This window comes from Nesoenas mayeri (assembly GCF_963082525.1).
Source record: "Nesoenas mayeri genome assembly, chromosome: 5".
In the NCBI taxonomy this organism is placed as follows: Eukaryota; Metazoa; Chordata; class Aves; order Columbiformes; family Columbidae; genus Nesoenas; species Nesoenas mayeri.
This window is the reverse complement of record NC_137548.1, coordinates 6,906,286-6,927,785: the sequence shown is the minus strand read 5'-3', so window position 1 is coordinate 6,927,785 and position 21,500 is coordinate 6,906,286. Positions and strand designations below refer to the sequence as shown.

The 21,500-nt window shown below is 43.6% G+C and overlaps 1 protein-coding gene across 1 annotated transcript in view; it reads right to left on the bottom strand.

The window, feature by feature from the left end:
- HIF1A (hypoxia inducible factor 1 subunit alpha) overlaps positions 1-18,518 on the bottom strand; it is a 29,449-nt gene extending 10,931 nt beyond the window's left edge. Inside the window, exons 1-4 of the mRNA XM_080345422.1 lie at positions 18,448-18,518; positions 3,599-3,789; positions 2,509-2,654; positions 2,323-2,407 (exon numbers count right to left, since the gene is read on the bottom strand). Coding sequence (XP_080201548.1) covers positions 2,323-2,407; positions 2,509-2,654; positions 3,599-3,789; positions 18,448-18,482 — 457 coding nt within the window. The 5' untranslated portion in view covers positions 18,483-18,518. The remainder of the gene's footprint in view (positions 1-2,322; positions 2,408-2,508; positions 2,655-3,598; positions 3,790-18,447) is intronic.
- Positions 18,519-21,500: the final 2,982 nt, after the last annotated feature.

Genomic DNA, 21,500 nt, shown 5'->3' with positions numbered 1-21,500 from the left:
GAGTTGGTTTCCACCGAAATGCATCGGTAACTCACTGCAGAGAGGTTCAAATCACATACATTTGGGGCTTGTAGCTCTTCAGGACAGCAATATTTTCAGGTTTTAAATTCAGAATTAACAGCTCTGCTTTTTACATGCATCCAAATATTCCCACAGTGACTTGTTTTCTTAGAGCAACCAGGGACCAAGCGTTTAAATGTATTATTAGCATTCTTGGAAAAAAAATTCAAGAAATCCTAATACAAATTGATATTAACAGCACTAATTTTTTAGCCTCATTTGCTAACAGCAAGCTTTTAGTTAAGTTTTGCCTTTAGAGGGGAGAACTTTCCGAGTCGATTGCTAGCGAGGCTATTCTGGGCAGAGAAGGTGCAAACTGATCCTATCGGGAGAGCTGCGAGCGGCTCGCTGGGCATGGAGGGAGGAAATAAAAGCACCTCGGACAAGGAGCACTGGAAGAGCCAGTTTGCCAGGACACACAAAGGAGCGAGGACCAAATCACAGCTACGAAATGGCTTGCGCTGCAGCTATTAGCTTGACAAAATTCATTAGAAAAATGTTATGGCCCCTGTGCCACCTTGTCTAGCGCTTCTAGAAGAAGCACAGACTAACAGGGACAAGCCTGCTTTATGTCACATCAAAATATCCTCAATAAAGGAGGGGGGTGGGAAAAATAAAAAACAAAATAAAAAACACAGCAGGGTTCAGAGAAGCAGCCAGTCCAGAAATTCATAGTTGAAGATCACACAGCATTATTGGTACCAACTCCTGATGCTTAAGGCTCTGCCTTGAGAAGCAACCGTAAGAGATGGAGCAACTTTCTCATGGCTGATTCAGCACTGGATATTATTTTTAAAATTGCCAGCTTTCAAAGCTTAAAAAGCAACTTCGTAAAGACAGAACGCAGTTCAGCTTCTGCCAGTCACATTTGTATTTGTTTGCACCTGTATCATCCCAAAGGGGAGTGCTTAACACTCAATTCAAAAGCAAAATAATTCCACTGATGTAAGAACTGCAGTAGAATGCAACCTGGGAATCCTAATAAATATAAAAAAGTGCTATTATTACTATAATTTAGAATTTTGTCTGCCAACTTCATTTGCGAAACAGATTTTGTAATAATGCTTTTCAGACATCTTCCTCCAGTCTGGTCAGTTTAGACACACCAGAGTTGGTTTGCATGAAACTCAGTAAATATGACATTTTTAAGAATAAGCTTTTGCAACAAGACCATTTTTTACACTGCCTTATTGCAGTTGTTTCCTCACACCCCCCATGATGCTTTATTCCAAAGCCGGGCGAGTCTAATCTAGCCTTGGAAATGTACATCAATACTAAGGGCAGACAAGTTTAGAAAACGCTTACAAAATCAAAGTCGGGCCCTTAGCACTAAGATATTTTATCAGGTCTCTTCCACTGAATTAAGTAGAACCACATTAGACTTCTGATTTACAGTGCTACAGGAAAGCCGAAGTCAGGCTTGGTAATTTATCCCTATCTAGATTCAGAGTCCATATAACCCTTGTTTGCTGGAACAGGAATTAAGAGAGGCTGGATTTTAGACTTCTAACAGCTGAGTAAAGCAGATTTGTTTTGAGGCACAAAGACTGCCAAGTCTTTATAGTCATTAGCAAAACTTTAGAAGGCATAAAAGCAGTAATTCATGGGCATTTGTTAAATTTGACAGCATAGAGAATAGGTTAACACAGTGTTCTACTCCCTCGGACGAAGAACAGTCAGAAATTTGAAAAGATACCAATTTCATGCACCAGTTAAAAGGTGCAGAGAAGCATCCATCCTAAAGCACTTTTTGGGACTGTCCAAGTACTCCCTGATTAAGTTTTACGCTGTCCTAAATATAGTATCTTTCTTGTCTTAAGTATACCACTGCAGATTTCTGAAGAAAGCATTTGCTTTTATGTTGTTGCTTAAAGGCAAGCCCAGACCAAGACAAATGCACCAATTTAACTTCTCTGTATCCTTCTACAGCAATTGCTTAAGATCATTCTCATTCAGCCTACCTCTAATTTTATTCCTGTAGGCACGCTAATTCTTTCCACCCTCAATAACTCCGTTTTAGTCATTAATTTTGTTTCAGATAAAAGAGTACTAATGAAGTACTAATGAATCTCTCCTACAGTTAGGCTATTGCCAAAACATCCTGGTTATTTCTGTTGTTAGTATCTCTGAACAAGGTTTATTTTGAGATTTAAGCAGAAAAACGTATTAGTTTGTTCTCTTTTTCTGGCAGACAGCCAACTGTACTAATGCCAACAGGAATTATCCATCAGTAAATTAAATCAATTTTTAATTTCTTCTCACCATTTCTGTGTGTAAGCATTTCTCTCAGCTCCTCATGGTCACATGGATGAGTGAAATCAAATACGCTGTGCCCCGTCAGCTCAAACTGCAAAAAATAAGGGGCATATAGGTGTCTAACCTTACATATAGAAAAACGTAACAAATTTTACAGATTTTAAACAGTCTTAGGAAACGTCAGTATTTCACCTGAGTGAGTCCCATACACTTGTTCACGTTTTCAGACATGTAAATCATGTCCCCATCTTCAGACAGAACCATGACAAATCCATCAAGAGCTTTCAAGTAGAAACAGTTCAGTTCCTTCTCCATTTTGGCTTCTGTCTCCAGCTCACCTACAAGCAGCCACACATTTTAGTTCAAGGAAACATCATTCTTCACCATCAGGAATAAATTCTGGCACCAGTCTGACAGGAGCCAATCTTGCAGGACTGTTCAAAACCAGTGTAATTCAATGAGGTAAGTGATCAATTGAATTTTTCAAGCTCAAGCAATGGTATTACAAACCACAGAAAATCAGAGTGGGGTTAAACCTCTGTGCTTTTATGCAAAAACAGACTTTCCACCTTCAGGAAAAAGTCTACATAGCGAAAATATTACCATTTATCTCAAAAAGGCATTATAAGCTTTTCTCAGGGGCTTCCTAGGTAACATTTCAGAGTATGGCTATCAAAGTTACTCCTCCATACAGCCTAGGCAGGCAGCATGAGTACACACAACCAGTACAGCACCTATGTCATGCTATACACATACTGGTTCATAAGCTAAGTCAGATACTCCTGTAATTTTATGTGTAGTTGTAGCTGCAGAGAAATGGATATATCCTCAGCTAACTTCACGTTCTGTGGAGTACAACTACAAAACAATTTCTTGCAGTTTATTAAGGAGAAACACCTATATTGAGGTAAGGCAACCTTACACCAACCACCTACAGTTTAGCGAAGTACAGCTGGAGCAACCAACTCTAGGGGAAAAAAGAGGGCTGAACGACAGAAATTAACTTTGGGACAAGTATCAAATAATTGAGACTGAAAATGGCAGCATGGCTGTGATAAACCAACCAGGATCATCAGAACAGAAAGGGAAAAACAAGTCTATTGAACAGTGACCATTTTCCCCTGTGCTGTCGGGAACAGCCTATTTCTACTGTAAGGCCTTTCCATAGAAAGGATGCAATTATTAATGTATTTATTTTTAACTGCTGATAGGTTCGTGAGATAGCTTCTTCCTCAGTACACCTCCAGCCTCTTTTCCAGAGTCTGCTACGTCATTCCCTTACCAGCATCTAGGAGCTTCCTCATGCGCAAGTAGCTGATGGTCAGTCTCATGATGGATGCCTTGTCCAGGTGTGCGCTCACAGTGTGGGGCAGGGGCAGCTGATGAGCAAGCTCATAGAACACTTCAGATTCCTTGCTCCGGCGGCACCGCGCTGCATCTCTTGACTTCTCTTTTCTACGTTCCGAGCTAATCCTATACAAACAAAGTTTGGGTTAATATAGGAAATAGGAAATCGAAAGTGTAAATGAAATTCTGTTATAGAGTTCTGCTGTGGTTGGGCTCTGCCAGGACTAAATTCAAACCCACAAAGTCTTCCAACAAGATCATTTCTTCAAACAGACATCTACGTACTCAGAATCACGCCCGATATCCTTATCTCATACCTTGACTGCTGCCTCTCTAGCCTCCAAATCCTGTTTCCCTCCTCTTTCCTAACCCCTTCAGTCCATCTCGATGCTCCATCCAGTAGTATCATATACACTCTCCAGGTTCTTCTCTTTTACCATCCTTTCAGAGCCCACTTAATAGGTCAGATAAGCAAGGCTATCGATATAGTATGAGGCATCCTGCTTTTCAAGCGATCTAAAAAGTCCATTTTCCCAGCTCTTTCCCCAGTGTAGCCTCCCCAATAACGGAAAACTCCAGCTGTAAAGAAGTTGCCTCATTCTCCTTCTGTCACCTCTGTCAGACTCTCCCCCCACAGGACACACGAATTAAAGGTCAGCTCACAAAAAGCAAACACCGAAACAACCGAAACTCTCCGCCAGTCAGCAACGCAGATAATTCTCCCTTTGACAGTACCCACAGCAGTTCACGTTTCTCTCATGCATCTGTCACATGAGTTGTAAACTACGTATTTTGAGGTGGGAGCTCCAAGTCAATCTTACATTTGAACAAGAACTCAGTGTTGCTGTGGTCCCCGAGGAAATTATGCCATTGCAGTTAAATCTGGTTTTATTTTTAAACACACAATACCAAAGTATTACTGTCCATTTTTCTTTATATACATTTAGGTCTCCTTCATTTTGCATACACCTGAGGTAAAAAAGCAGCTGCATAATCTGTAAGATCCCCTTCCATTGACTTTCGGGAAAATTGCAAGATAAGCATATGCCTATAAACACTTTTTGTAATTCAAAGTTCCATGCCTTTTAATGTTATCATAAAGATGTTTAGTGTCACTAGTTGCAAAAGACAGAAAGTAAACTACTGCATTATTTACCACCACCTGTTTAAGAATTATTTTTTTCAAACTTCACTCGACTTAAAAGTTAAGTACTACCCCTGCCAAATTCACACTGCTAAGTCTGTGGATCTGTGCAAAACCACTTTTTAATGAGCACACATCTTGTGAGAGGTATCACAAATAACAGAAGAAAGCTATTCACAAGTTGATATTGCCTGGGAACTAACGAACCAGATTGAAAGTACACAGACAACCACAGACCCAAAGGAACGCATTTTTCAGTTCTTTACCCGATGTCCTACCCACAATAGCCAAACACCTAGTTTGTGCAGAAACATGCAAGCAACAATACTATTATGACTAACCTTTGGAAGCCTTGAAGCACCAAAATATGTTTAATAAGCTCTGATAAAGATGAGGTAAGCCATCAGAACTCCTTCAGTGACCACCTTCAATTTCTCCAACTTAATGAAACTGCAGCATCCCCATCCATCCCCTTCCCACCCTCCTGCCACTGCCCACAGAAGGAAGCACTAGAAGCTTGATTATCAGAATCATTTTATAACAGCTAAGAATAGGATTACGTTTTCTCCTTTGGTGGCAAAATCAGGCTACTAGATGACAGAAATACTACTTATATGTAATGAGAAACATTAATAAATCAACATAATAATAACAGAGATATTCTGAAAACTAACGTATGGGTATTATAGTAGTAAAAATTTCTGCGCATGCAATAGTTCTATTGGTTTCTGTGAATATAAGCTCGTGTTCCTTACAAGGGTAGCCTAAAATATCTGATAATTTCCCTGTGACAACAGATGTTCCTGATCTAGCCATGGATAACTTGGTGTAGGAAGTGTGGGGCTCCTGACATCCAGGTATATCCAAAATAGCCATTACGACAAGTCAGACCTTTAACAACAACCTTTAGCTATATAATCTGATTGATTAAACATTTCTTGCTGAAGACAGGCCTCAAGTACCTTTTCTCTTGGTGGAAAACTAAGGGTGAAGGTGGAAAACCATCTGGATTCCCTTTGTCTCCCTTGGACCACAGATTTCAATGGCAAAGGTAAACCAAGGAATTACGTTGCCTTAGACATATTCACCTTTATACCTTTGATTTTTCTTTGTTAGCTACCCATTCAAGATCCCTTCACTTGCAGAAATTTGCTCTTGCAGAAACTCAAGGGGGGGATTACTGGAAGTAATTGGTTTCCATCTGCCCAGATGCCTGCAGTTTTGTCACAGATTCCTTTTCAACTACAGACACTCCAGTTAAAAACCCCAAGCTTTGGCAATAATGCTGTGCCCTTCAAGTCTTCAAGCAAGACATTAAAACAGACGCTAACCACACAAGTTGCGATTTCAGCCCTCTCCCCTGTATTTCCTTTCTGAAAGCTTTTAATGTTCATGAAAATATTCCAGCCACTTTCTAGATTTTTGCCTGGTTTTAGCATGCTTAGCAGCAGACTTCAACACAGCCAAACCTTCTCACAACCACTGAATTATTAATTACCCACTGAAATGCTGCTCAAATCAAGCTCATAGAGCTTCTGTTAAAAATTAATCCTGGAGTAAGAGAAGCAAGTGCTGCCTGGCTTTGTGATGGGCAAAACTCAAGTGCAACAGTGGTACCAACAGTACCAGCGGCAAAGTCTCCTCTGCCTCTTACTACGAGTTTCCTTTCTAGAGAGGTTCCTACTATAGATAGATATTTAAACTGTACAGCACAACAGTTTGCTATTTTTAGGAGCTGTTTAAAACTAAGCTGTAACCCATCTGAGTAAAACCCAGTCATTTAAATAGGAAGATTAACTACCAGCTTCAAAGAGTGTTTCTTTAATAGATCAAATTAATAGGGAAAACGTCTTTCACAAATGAGGTTTAATTATGAAGTCAGAGTTGCCTCAACAAGGGATGTCACCAAATAATAAAAAAAAAAAAAAAGGAAAAGCAAAAAATCCTTTGCTGTTGCAATTAGTCTAAGCTTTGTTACTTCAGGTGCACACAGTAAATGGAAAAGGACACAATCACTGTGTGCCCACAAATTTCTTTGTAGTCAATTAAAGGATGTTCAACTCCTATAAAGAAAATGTATTTCTTAAGTGAGCTCTCAACTACCCTGGTTCCCCAAAGTAAGATAGGGTCTTATACAATTTTTTTCTCCAAAAGCGGCTTAACTTTTTACACGTACCTTTACATTGGCTTTTTTTTTTAATTAACTGTAACTAGGGCTTATTTTTGGAGTAGGGCTTATATTTTGAGCATCCTTAAAATTCCTGAAAAATCATGCTAGGGCTTATTTTCGGGGTAGGTCTTATTTTCAGGGAAACAGGATAGGGAAAAAAAAAACATCTGAGCTCAAGGAAGAGAACTTTAAACACTGAAATGGCAACTGGCACAAAATCAGTTTAAATAAGCCATATAATTTAAGAGTGATTTTCAGAAGTTCCCATGTGTAAAAGTCATGGTCTTCACAACAGAAATACCTATTCTGCAGAGACAAGAGGAACCTGAGCTCCATTGCTGTATTGCAACCTTCTGCTCTCAGTCTCGCATGAAAGAAAAACACCTGAAGACCCCAAAGAATATCTCAGCTGAAGAGGGGATTATATGTGCAATGAAAATATCAGAAATGCCGGTGCAGGACGGGAAATTGCATGTGTTTTCAGGTCTGGTGTTTCCTGAACAACTTCAGTCCCAGACATTCATTTCCATTTTGTATTTCTGCCACCGGAATATAGAAGCAAAGAGCAATCCAAAGGAGGTTACACACCGCAGCTCACAGAAAGCAGTGCTTAAATGAGTTTTAAGCCCAACACCTAGCACATTTTATATCTAAAAGAGGTTCACATGCAATAGCTCAATAAACATCTGAGTTCCAAAAGGCATCTGAGCTAGAAACCCAGAGAAAAGAGACATTTTACAACCAGGATTCACTGCAGCTGAACCAAGAGCTCAGCTGGAGGATATTACCCAGGCTCTCACTCACTGCCTCAAAGCAAAAAGGCCTTTAAAATATTGCAAGGTAAATATAAGCAAAGTTTTACAGCAAATATTGGCCCAACAGCCCTTCAGAGCAGAACACCCCACCAGCAGTCCCATGTGCACCAGTTACAGATGTTAACATGGCCTCTGTACTGGAAAGTGCAATTCCTGTCATTATGGGTCAGAACGTCTCCCAGACAAGGAATTGTTCCCCCTGCCGCCCCAGAGACCCCTCCGTTCGCCACAGAACATTTCTACAAGTGATTCTCCATCCAACATTCAGCCCACGGTTTTCATCTCCTCAAGTGTAACACTGACCAGTGGTCACATGTAAACCCGACTTAGTTACTGGTAGTAAATAAGCAAAAACAAGACCAAAAAGAACCCCGGAAAATGCCATCTGTAACTGATACATTTCAATTAAAAATTACTAACTAGATTAAAAATGGTCAATGGACAGATCTTAAGATATGTGGCATTTCAACTTCGTGTCTTTGTTTATTAAATCACCACCCAGTGTCGAGGAAAATTTTACAATGTGTACACAGTATTATATTAACACAAGTAATCAGGGTGGGTTTTCTCCTGTATGTTGCTTTACTGCTGTTATCTATTTTCTAGCCTTACTCGCATTCTAACTTACTGTTTCTCTAATCAGGTAGATTTCTCCCTTGACATGTTTTCAATTCCCATGAAAAATAACTATTGTGCATGTATTCACTAATCGAGGCTCATCTTTCTTGATCCAGGTTTTGAGCAAATTTTAAGAAAATAAGCATCTTCTTATAGCAATTCACATTTTTTTCTTCATAATTGTTTCCTACAATCAATTTGCTTTGTATTTATCACAGTATCTGTTCTTAAACAGTTTCACAGAAGCGCACCATGTGTAAGCAATACTATCCAAATGAATACCGAGCCTCAAATCTGATAACATCTCATTATTGAACTTTAAATAGTTTATCTTGGACACCAGTTCCCATCATTTGCCAGTACAAGACTGCATACACAATACCTCCATGTTAGATATAACCTCTCTCGAGACTGTAAAACTAGTACTGGAAATACCTGGCTTGGAAATGGAGTCACACAGACTGTATCTGCTAAAACACAGCTTCAAATTTTCTTCAATACACAAAACCAAAAGGACAAGATCCATCTGTTACAACAAAATAATACATTAGCAGTATATGTCATCATGATGGTACTAAAACTTGAAAAGCAGACCTGCAAGTGGCCTCATATTTAGCTTTTAAGTTTGAATTAATTCTTGCAGCTGGTACAAAACTTGGTCATCTCTTCCTGCACAGCTAAACCAGCTGCCTCTGCCAGCACAGCTGGACAGGACAGAGACGCAATCCCTTCCTACGCTTTGCAGCCGTAGCCCAGCAGAACAGCCCAAGGCAGGTATCGCTACACCAGTGCAACCCGTTGTGTTCATGGAGACCATCTCAAGAGCTCAACCCTGGGCAGGTCTGTGCCGACCGCTCTCGCCTACGACACAACAGCACATCCCAGCCAGTAAATCACCAACTAGACACAAACTCACTTAAAAGATGCAGATGCCAAAGAGCATATTACAACAGCTCTACTGTGCTGAATAGGCAGCGAGTCAATTTTCTCCACTGCTCGTTAGATCTTTATTTTATCCAGAGCTGCTAGCCGCAATACTTACTAAATTATTCTTCCATGGAAAGAAGTCCCAGGCAAGCCCAGCCCTTACCACAGAGAAACTAAAACAGTATAGCTCAACTCCCTAAAGACTACTTTATACAAAAAATGAGTTTATAATTATAATCCAGTTATTTAAATATATAGTGAGTTAATGATGCAAGTATTCTTAAAAAAAAGAAACACTGCAAAATCAGAATCTCCTCGTTGTCCACCTGGCATAGACAGAGAATATGCCAATTAGTTCGCTTATGTCTTCAAAAATACTTTTTAATTTGAGTTGATCAACTTCAGCTGGGAGTCACAGAGCCACGGTGTTAACGCTACGAAGCCCTGGGACAGATCAGCACAAGACATCACCCAGTGCTGCAGACAGCCCCAAAATCCCCATTCCCTCTCGCCTCCCAGCCCAGCAGTAACGTACTGATCTCATCTGAGCAGCAGCCGAGACGCAGCAGCTCAGGCTGTTCATCCCTCAGCAGGCAAACGATAAAGCAGGTTGTGAGCGAAGGGCAGGGGCACCTGGGTGCATTACAGATGGTCTTGCGAGGGAGCCCCAATCTTTGCTGTTTAAACACCCGAAAAGGCAGGCAATATGGTGAGGAGGAAAGGGGCCAGAGGAGCAGCTTCACCTCATGTGCCCGCTTCCCAGGCTACGCATTGGAGGTGACCAGGCGGTCCTGATGGAAGGCAAAAAGCGCTTCAGACTGCACTCAAACACTTACTGCAAAGCCTCAATTCTCAGTTCAGCGGGCAGGCCTTCTGGGAACTGCAGTTATCTGCAAATTCTCCACAAATTTTACTTTTTCCAAATCCATGAAGGGGGTGCATCTTCCTCCTATCATTGCATGACAGAATTAGTGCAATCTAACTTAGCTACTAATTCACAATGAGCTCTGGGCTACAGCTTTCCCTCTTCTTCCTTTGACATGATTTTCCTTTTAAGTAATATTGCTTTTGCCATTATGGCCAATTTTATTTACCGATTATCCTTATTTTACAGTCTGTGTAGAAAGATTTTGTGAGGAAAAACCCAACCAAACAAAAAACCTACACACAAGAATCTCATGTGTAATCACAAGCATGTGATCTGCTAGAAGAAAGTCTTGCTCATTATGAATTAATGAACTTTACAGCCCAGTAATTCAACGCAGGAAAAGAAATCAGAAATTCCTTACAGTAACGAAGATTTAAAGAGGGATTTAACTGGAGAAACTAGCATAATAAACAAGCACAAAGAAAATACCTCTGTATGTAAACCATGAAAATTCATTCCTTTGTACATTTACCTTCTGATAAAGCAATTTAAAACTATTTTCTTCACGTGAGAGTAGTTACTGACATTTACTGAAACTTGATCAACAACAAAAATAACCCCTAACTGAAAAAAACCCCTCACAGATTAAGAGAGCAAACAAGCAGTTCAGACTGAATCACCTACAGCAGCGCAAACATTCGGAGCAAAAAACCAAAACCCGTTGCTGTTTGCAAAATGATAGTGGGGAGAAGTAGTGAGAAGAGCCCCCGTGCTGGGCTGTGCCTTAACTTACAAAGTCTTACTTTCAAGACCATGAAGTCTATATAAACAGGTATTTTACAAACAAGCAAATTATGGCGTGTAAAGACCCGGCAGCCAAGCCTGAAACTCCTGAAACCAGCACAGGACCACACCACCAAGATTATCTATCACCTGGATTCGGCCTTGAGCTTACCTGAAACCCCAGCCACCTCCCCGTTTAGAAAGTGTGAGTAAGAAGGTAAAAGCTTCCAAAATTAGTATTTCTAATTCAGAACACAGTGAAGTGATCTTGCTGCGTCTCACTACAACGCAACCCACTGATATTTTACCTTTACATAGTAATTTACTGGTTTAAAATAACCCCATGGCATACAGCGGTTGGTTGTAACAAAAACTGTATTTATTTTTTTTTCAAATTGGTTATTTGGATTTTTCCTAGAATACAGCTATTTTTTTTTTTTTTCCTTTTAATTAGCTGTGCTGTGCCCTTCAGGATGAAAGAGACATGATAGTTAAAATGTGTTTATTATTACTGAAAAAACACAGCTATTCAAGAGATATCTGGACATGGGTTTGACAGAACTAGCCACTAAGTGCTCCCTGCCCTTCAGCCCTCCTGCTTTTGCTTCTACCAGGCTCACAAAAAGACGCCAAAAAGTCAGTCTCTCAATTAACATTTTAGCTATTAACTGGTCTATCTTCAAACAGATGCAGACTCTTCATAATGTAACTAATTTTAGTCTAAATCATGGCTTTAAAATACACCATTTATTTTATATCATTGCATTCAGGTTTTCCAGACTGGAGACGGGGCATTTTCCCTCACTGCTGCCATTCAAGTTCTCATCCCTTCACCTCACAGTCCCCGACTGGAGCCAAGAAAAATGCCTATAATAGACAAAAAGCCTTCACCAATGTCAGCTCAACATCCAGTAGATTCAACAGGATGCAAGGACAAAGTCCTTTCTAAAGGACTGAGCACTGAAGACTCCCACCACCAGTTAAATCACAAAAATATGCTCATTTCTTTAGCTTAGCTAGTAGAGGATGCAGTTTTTATATTTCATGTGTATTACTTTAAGTTTTCCGTTCCTTGGAGCATATTCCCATCTCTTGCAATGGGTGTGAGCGCGAGGCAAACATGAAGGAAACCTCTAGTACTCTCTAGTGTAACATTTATTATTCTCACTTCTGAGCAGCATGAAATAACTTCACAAAAATGAGAGCACTACCATAAAATTCTTTTGCTTCTTGAAATGCAGGAATTTTCACAAAGTAACACCAATCTGGTTTTGGTTTAGGATTGACGACAGTGAAACGACTCATTCTGGTAAACAAAATCTGTCATCTTTTCCAGGTAACACTTCCAAGAATTATTACAAATTGAGTTGAAAAGGATATTAAGTAAGTTACTTGGTAAAACCTTTCACTGTTGTAAATATGATACCACAGTTCAGTGTTGCCGATTCAGTTTCCTCAATGCTGTAACATTTTTCCTTGAAATGCTTAACAAGCATTCATTCACACCACACCAAATTAAACAGAAGCTGCACAGTGTCTCTCCTAACACACACAAAGTTTATTATGTATTGAATATCTTTAAGGAACTGCTAATGGATCTTCTTGAAGCACCAGTTCTTCAGGGCCAGCAGAGCCATTTCGAATGTCTTGCCACTAAAATATATCAGCGTTTTAAAAGGCTACATTTTTGTACAAGTCCCACTATTATCGGGCTTCAGCAGAAAGAAATGACAGATTATGCATATGATGAAGCTCCTCTTTATTGATGCAATTACTCTGAGACCCCAGACCAAACCCCCAGGCTGGTATGAACAGGCGCAGCTTCAATGAACCTGTGCTAATTTACATCAACTGAGGCTATGGCTCCACATCAAAGAACCCTGAAGTGTTCGTCACCTACATAAACTGTATTTAAAATATATATATATATATATGCTGGCAGGTATTCACCTGATTTCATGTTTCTAATAATTTAGGAACTTAATTTTCAGAGACTTCTATTCTGAGTTAAACAGAAATCTCAACAGAGGAAGACCTCAGCAGCCATCATATCCAATGGTAATTTGGAAACCTGTATCTTCCTGAATTTTCAGTCATTAGCTAAAGTAAAAAGGCTCACCTTCCCTCCTGGGTCATTTTTGTAGTTCCCAGTGTCATAAAACCCCCAAGCGTCTCCCATTTTGGGGCAGTTCTCAGTGGAAAACTCAGATTCTCCTGCATACTCTTCTACTTGCTCTAATACAAAGGAGGTTTCTCAAGAGAGGATGAAAACGCTCAAACTTTCTCGAATTCAAAAGAGAAAGGGCTGTTACAACATGAAAAGATGATTAAGGTCCAAGTTCTTTACATGCATTACCAAGGTGGTTTTTTTGAGACATGTAAACACCTGCCTGTATAACTGTGTATGTGAAGATAAAAGCAGCATTTGAGCTGATGACTTGTAATCTGGAACATTCCTTCCTTTTGGACATCACCTTGCTAGAAATGGGTTACTGCACCTCCTTGCTAGGGTTCTTTTGAGATTTGTTTTTGTTTTGAAGCTGTTTGTTTTCTTAAAGAACACATATTGTAATCGGATCAGTATTTGCATCTCCTTGAAAGAGCAGTATCATCAGGAAAATCTAGATTCTCTCATAAACCACCATGGGACTTCCCCCCAGGTTTACTTAACAATGTGTACTCTACAATCGCTCAAGAATTATTCTGTTGGCATATTGTAACACCAAGCTTTTCAAGAATAAGTGGAGAAATACTGCCAAATTCTCTTCTTGCAGTACAAAAAAAGCCCAAAAAATCTCAAAAACTCAGCAGTTTCTGTCATTGAAATCCAGCCTTCTAACATAAATTGGTGCAATACTACTGTTGAACAGCATGAATACAGACAAGAATCCTTTGTGTTACATAGGCTCAGCAAGAGTATTCAAGGCTTTCAGGTCAGAAGCCACCAAAGCAAACGTGCACTCTTCGGAACCTCAGAAGAGTTTGGGCTTATACCACAACACTGCTGACATTTGCTAGTGTTATTAACATTTATGGATTTTTTTTCTTTCTTTCCTCCCTTCACTATCAGCGATCAGAGTCCTGGAAACAGTCTTATAAACTTTGTGCATTATAGTTCAGTGACAGGGAAGAACAAAGGTCTATGTTGCTTTCATGATGTGCAGAGGGGAAAGCAAGTGCCTATACGTCAATACTTGCTGTTGCATCGCTGATTGAAGCCTTACACGTGATAGCAGGATGGTCTTCTCTGGCCTCTCTTCTAGTGGCAGTAAAAACACAGCACACAACCATGCTGCTCAGCTTCTCCAGGCTTACACAGGACATACTTTAGTGTGACCTTAGATGAACCTAAATAAGCCCTTGATGGACATTTCTGAGAAAAGAGAAACTAACCAGAAAAGGGGGCTGGCAATTAAAAGAGGGAATAAAATGGATTATCCACACCTCCCCCTTTAAACCAATAGTTGACTTAATTGCCAGATTTAAGTTGCCGAAAACTGTGTGAAGCTACATTCATTTTCCTCCTCACAAAAATGGTCCAAGATGTGCCTCCAGAGACCTCAGAAAGGAGAAGCATTCAGAAGGCACAGTTGCTATAAAAGCTCGAAAGTATTTGAAAGAAAAACTTATAGACCACCTGACAACCTGGAACATCTGATCACGTCTACACTAGACCTCTCCCCACTAAGTATGGCCCAGTTGCTGCCATTCCAAGCACACCAACCAAGAGACCCTGACTGCAGAGTGAAGAAAGACACTGTTTTAAAAGGGCAAAGCAAACATGACGGTAAACGTAAACCAGAAAACTCTCCTGCTGCTTCTATCAACATACTGCCAAACACTCAGCCCTTCACCGATAAGAGGAAACCAAAGCACCAGCAGAGCAAAATTATGCAAAATATCTGCAGTAGGCAAATCCTCCACAGCTATTCTTCCCTTATTTTCAGGGCCTTGATAACAACGAGGAAGGTTGGTAGCACAATGCTGTTGCCTTCACCTTTTGTGGGCACTGGCACGTAGTTTCTGATCACTTTTACTGAAGGAATTCAAAACTGGTTCATGTTTGAGGAAATAGCAAAGAACAGACAACACAGGCGCTACCAGAAGGTAAGCCCTATGGCAAAGCAAACAACCCAGAAAAATCCAGAAAGCAATAAAACCACTTTTCTGTAAGCCAGAAACCACTCTGCCCTCCCCACACCTGTGGGGAGACTCTACAGAGATTTACTGAAAGATTTCTCCTCGTCTTACAACATGCAGGGAAGTACAGTTCGAGCACATACAAAAGGGTTTTGTACTCACTTTCAACTCTAGTAATGGTGGCTCAGTTCCACCAGCGTTGAAAGAAATTCACAGACAAAAAGCGATGGCACATACAGTCCTAAAGACCTCACACAGGACCTGGGCTTCTTCAACAGGTTTTGAGGCTGGATCTCAGTGGCTGAGAACCAGGAGCAAAACCCGGATCTTTCAGATCATCCCCCTTAGACACTAAATATTAAGTTTCAAGCCCCAACTCTGAAAAACTGAAAAGGTTCAGTTTTTCTCCAAGGCATGCAAGTCAGGATGTTAAATTCCACCAGTTATACCATCTTAAGACTCAGACTGACAACTCGAGAAATCACTTTTTAAAAAATCTTTCCACTTTTTTTTTTTTAGCACCCATACCATTAAAATACACATATTTTATGCTACAAGTAATGTCTTAAAACAATGCAAGATTCATTTTTTTAGTGCTTCTGCCAGCTGCAAGCCACTACTAAAGTAACCAGTAACCCTAAATGGCTCATTTACTTAAAATGGTGCAAGAATAACTCCGCTAATAGTGAAGTGTCACACCACAGGCCAAGGTAAAGTTTTCACAGCATCAGCCATCTGCTGTTAAACCAATATGGAGAAAAATCAGCGTACTTCTCAACAAAAGCCTTAAATTTGAATGCAGTTTAAGTCAATAAGCAGACAAAGCTCCCAAAAATAGTGCTTTACCTACTGGATATACTGAGATAAACTTGTTCCTTGTACCACAGGAGGGAAAACCCAGGAGCACATGAAAATGGTACAACTACCAAAGAAAAGGTAAAACCCAAATAACTCCACACCTAATCATGTTGCTGGTACTTGGTTTCATACAGAATCATGACCCCTGTATGTGTAGGAGCAGCTCAGGACTAATTCAAAGAATGGATTCAACTAACCAGTAAATAAATCCACACTTCCAGTTACTATTACAACTTAATTTCACTCATGTAAGACTGAGATACACAGTCCAATTCCATAATTTCTGCATCTCACAGCACATAATTAAGCAAAACAAGCTTCACTTTAACTATCAAGAGCTAAGCATTACCCAAATTCAAGCACAGGGAGGGACAAGGAATAAAAGGATCTTAACACATGCCAAAATTGAGGTGCACTATTTATACAATCAGCCAAACTTTTATCATCAAAGAACAGGACTGGAAAGTCTTCTCCCTTAAAGTTATTCTGAACATGGACACCATCAAACCTAAACCTTTCTAAAACAACACAGGCTCTTGAGAAACACTTGAGATTTTCAATAAGTTCTCTGGTGAGTTCATATCCTTCCCTTTTTGCTTAGCCATCTTTACTCAACTGCACATTGACAGCCCCCAGATACAGCTTTATGTTTTCTATTAAAATGTGCCCTGCAACAGAATTAATCTGAATATTCCTCACTGTTTTTATAGGAAACATTCCTACGTTTGAACTCTGTCTACAGGAAACAAAAAAACAACAGATTCTCTTTCTTAAGCCCTGCCTTTAGGAAGGAAGGATAAGCTTTGCATACTGATTCTTACATTCTGAAGAAAGTAGATTACATCCAGGATAAGGAAATTGCAAAAAAATAAAGTACTCAAGTGAGACAGAATGGTAAGTAAAAAATAACAAAGGGTAATACAAATTTAAAACAAACAAACAAAAAAGGCAAGAGAACAACTCAAGTCTCAAAACCCCTTTCTAGACCTGCTACTAAATTAAGGCAGCAGAGCAAAGCTCAGAACAATCATTTCTGCTGCAACATTTTCTCCCAGGCTTCTCAATAGCTCTTAGCTTTGAGGAGAAAAAACAAAGGTGAGGGAATCAGTGCCACCCTCAGGTGCCCCCACTGCACGGATTTCATTAGACTAAGAGCTGCTTCTCTCCCACCTCACCTCCTGCCCCATAGCAACGCCAAATCATCCCCGAGGTGAGACTGTCCTAGAGGTGAAGGGCTCCCTGTTCACAAGCCCAGCACTGTGCGCTCCCAGCTCAGCACAAAGCTCACCATCCATTTTAAAAGCGGGCCAGTCTCCTTTCCAACACGACTTACGAGCTTTAATACTTATTGCGTTTAACCTACTCAGATAACCCTTTGATACGAGAGCGGAGAAAACCCATCTTAAAAAAAAAAAAAGGAGAAAAAAAGAAAAAGGTATCGATATCAATATAAACAAACGGCGTCTTCTGCAGATGGCGATTACGGCAATTAATCCCTCCACAAAGCGCGCTGGTGGGGCACAAACGCAGAAATCTGGTCACCCAAATACTCAAATTCCCTAACTTCACCGGGTAACAAAGGCTTTTAAGGCTTTTATTTCCCCCTCCTAATTTGAGCTAACAATCCCTGAGTGAATTCATACTCCTTAACTCACATTGTCCAGCCGCCCCCCCACCGCACCCCATCTCGCGTAGGTTTGGTGTTTGTTTGGGTTGCGTTTTTTTAAGCTTAATATTTCCAGATTCCAAAACTGCCCTTTTCAGCACAAAAAAAAAAAAACCAACCCTGAATACCACAGGCTCGGTGGCCGCCTGGAATAACGCACAATGAATTCCTACCCGCTCATTTCCAGAAGCAAAAGGCAGCCCCCAGGTCGCTCCCGCCCGCGGCCGCGCAGGGCTCACCCCGGCACCGCACCCCCCGGGCCGGGCTCCCCTCACGGACACCCCGCGGCCCGCCCCGCTTGTCTCGCTTTCGGCGCGCAGGCCGCCCGGGCGCCCCAGCTGAGGGAGCGGGGCCCACACAGACCCCAAGGGGGGAAAACACGCTGGGAGCTCCCACCCGCGGACCCGAGAGCCGCGCCGGACCGGCGGGACAGCTCCCGCCGCGGCAGAGAGAGGCGCCGCGCCACACGGAGGCCCCCAGCGGCGGAGCGCCCGCCCGCTCCCCCCACCGACAAAATGGCGACGTGGACGGCGGGGAGGAGGAGGCGGAATGAAAGAGCGAAGCGCTCCGCGGGCTGGGGGAGCGCGGGGAGGGAAGCGGGGACACGGAGGACAGGCAGAGGGCGGCGGTAACAAAGCGCGGGGGGTGCCCGGGGGACGGCAGCCCCGGCGCTGTGGGGAGGCGGCCCCCAGGCCGGGCGGCGAGCGGGGGGGCGGGCAGCGCGCTGCCGGCGCGGGCCGAGCCCCCGTGCCGCGGGCGGGCAGCTCGGGAGGGCGCGGTGTCGGCCGGCGGTACCTCTTCTTGTCGGTGACGCCGCCGGGGCTCTCCATGGTGGCGGGCTGGCTCACTCCTCCCGCCGGCTCCCTGGATGCGAGGCGGGCGGTTCCAACGGCCGGCGCGGGGAGATGGCGGCGCGGCCGGGAAGGGGCCGGGTCTGGGGCCGCGCGGGCTCAGAGCATCGGGGCAGGCTGCGGGGAGGTGCGGGCGGCGAAGGGCGCAGCGGCGGCGGTGGGCGGCGCGGGGCTGGGCGCGGAGGAGGAGGCGGGGGCGGGCGCGGCCGGCCCGGGCCCCGCGCTGCGCCAGTGAGGAGCGGCGGCGCGGCCCAGCCCCTCGGCCGGCGGGGTCAGCTGAGCGCTCAGCTGGGAGGGGGCCGGCGCCTCACGTGTGGCGCTGTGTGCGGGGCGGGACCGCCGGCACCGGGCCCCGAACCGGCCACCCCGGGGAGCGGGCAGCGGCGGGGCGCTCGCCGGAGCCGGGTTGCCCTGGTATCACGCCAAGCAGCGCCGGGGCTGATAGTTAAAAAATCGCCAAAAATGAGACCGCCGCCCCCCAGAGCCCTCACATTTATGAACATATCGCGTATTTTTATTACTATTTTTTTCCTAAGGAACTTTTTTTTTCCCCCGATTCTCGACTCCTCTTTCCCAAAGGTTTCGTAGTCCTAAAGCCAGGACATTTCCAGTTAAAGAGTTCAAAACCTCACATTAATTAAAGGAAACAGGCAACTGCATCGCCGGGCGGGCCAGAAGGATAACGCACAGATAATTAAGCACATTTCGAGCAAGTCTTACAACTTCGAAAACCCCAACGCCTAAAGGCAGAGCCGGGAGGCTGGATGGGGGCTGCGCGGAGGCACCTCTCCCCGCTGCCTTCCCTCCCACCCGGGCAGGCCCGAACCCCGCCTGCCCAGCCCCTGTTCGGGCCGGCGGAACGCGGGGTCTCTACCCGCAGCCCTGCGGTCTCCACCGGGGCGCGGGGAGGCAACGTCCCGATCTCTTGCCGTGCTCCGGGTGGGCCGGGCGGCGCTAGGACCGGCGCGGCCCCGCGGCGGTGTTGCCCCGCGCTGCCCCATCGCCACCCGCCGCAGCCAGGGGGCGCCATAGAGCAGCCGCCCCGGGAGCGGGGGGGCCCGATCCTCTCCGAGCGTGACCGTCACCTGGAGGTCCCGGGGTCTCCTACAAACCTCGGCTGGCCCTGGGGGGTTCATCATGAACAGCTGTACAAATGACAAGACCTGTGCTGGCCCAGGCCTAACTGGCAGGCCTGGCATAGGCATGGTCATGCAGATGCGCACGAGTGGTCCCTTGGATCACAGAATGGTTTGGGTTGGAAGAGACTTTCAAAGCTCATCCAGTCCAACCCCTGCCATGAGCAGGGACATCTTCACCCAGATCAGGTTGCTCAGAGCCCCGTCCAGCCTGGCCTGGGATGTCTCCAGGGATGGTTCATCCACCACCTCTCTGGCCAACCTGGGCCAGGCTCTCACCACCCTCAGTGTCAAAAATTTCTTCCTCATGTCCAGCCTGGATCTCCCCTCCTTTATTTTAAAACCATCGCCCCTTGTCCTATTGCAACAGGCCCTGCTAAAAAGTCTGTCCCTGTCTTTCTTATTGGCCTCTTTTAAGTACGGAAAGGCCACAATAAGGTCTTCCTTATCAGGAGTCAGGCCACAGCTGTGGAGTCAGAGAGGAAGGAAAATTGAGTGCAAAGCCTACGCATTTAAAATCAAAGGCTTCACAGTGGCCTATCTATGTACCCTTAGTCACACATGTCTGAGTGCTGTGGGAGGAGGAAGGATACAGCTCCAGGTTGTGGGACCCCACAGAGCTCAGAGGTTCCTTTACGTCTTTTAGGCTTCATCCAGCAAGGACTTGAAGTGATCATATGGAGCTGAACCTCACGAGACTACTCGATTCACACCTCGGAGGTAATGATACCCTTAAAAAAAAAAAGCATCTTTGACAGGCAGAAGTAACATCCTTGTGCTGCTGTGTGCACGTGATGTTGTAAGAAACACCTGCGGGGCAAATGGATGTCGTTTCAGTACTGCACCTTCCTGACACTTCTGCGGTGGGTTCAGAACTTCCAAGTATCAACAGTCATTTTTGCATACAACGGTGGGTGTTGTGTTTTTAAATTTTGAAGAAAATCAGTGACCATGACATTCAATAGAAACCACGAGGAGTTTCTGTATGACATGAACTGCGTCTGCTCACAACAGTCAGATATGCAGAAGAGGCAGAGGTGCTGTAGACTCCTTTTATTCCTTTAAGGTTTCTCATCCAAATGCTGACAAAGCCCAGCTTTACTTAGCTTATGAGATGTGACAACACGATAGCCCATGGCTGTGGATTACTGATATTTCAGTTGTTCTGTGCTCACTGGAGCCTCAAGAAAAGAAATAATTAAAGCAAGACTCAAACTCAGGTCTCTTGCATAAGTCCCAAGAAACCCCACACAAGAGCTCGCGGACAACTTCGTCTTTCAAAATGAGGTACAGGCAGTTTAAACATAGGAACAAATTCACTCATGTGTGGCAGCCATGCACTATTTCAATAAAGTCACAGGTTCACCCTAACAGCCCCTAAGGAATTTCCCCAGTGAAATGGGGGGATCTCCTGGCAGGTGCAGAAATGACATACGGAGCTCAGTGCCACCTTCTCCATCAGAGCTCCCACCACAGGGAATGCGTCAGGGGAGTTTCGATAGCAAAGTGGTGCTACCAGAGGTATTTCCCGTGCCTTGGAGGAGGTGAGTGCAACTTGAAGCAGCCATTGCAGCTTCTTTAATCTGAGTGTGGGGATGAAGTGGTTCCTGGTGAGCTTGCCACACTCAGAACTGAAAGCCTCATTTCAACTGCAATTTTGGTGCTCACACCCCCTTTAAAGACCAAGTAGCACCAATGTGTTCAAGACCAGGTACTGCCTAGCTGTAATGTTACAGAACCCACCTTACCCTTCCCAGTGGGCTCTTATTTTCCATCCTACAGCTGTCAGTCCTTTCAATGACAGTTTTGGTGCCCATAAGCTTTGAAACCTTAGGAGCCACTTGGGCACCTTTATTAGCAT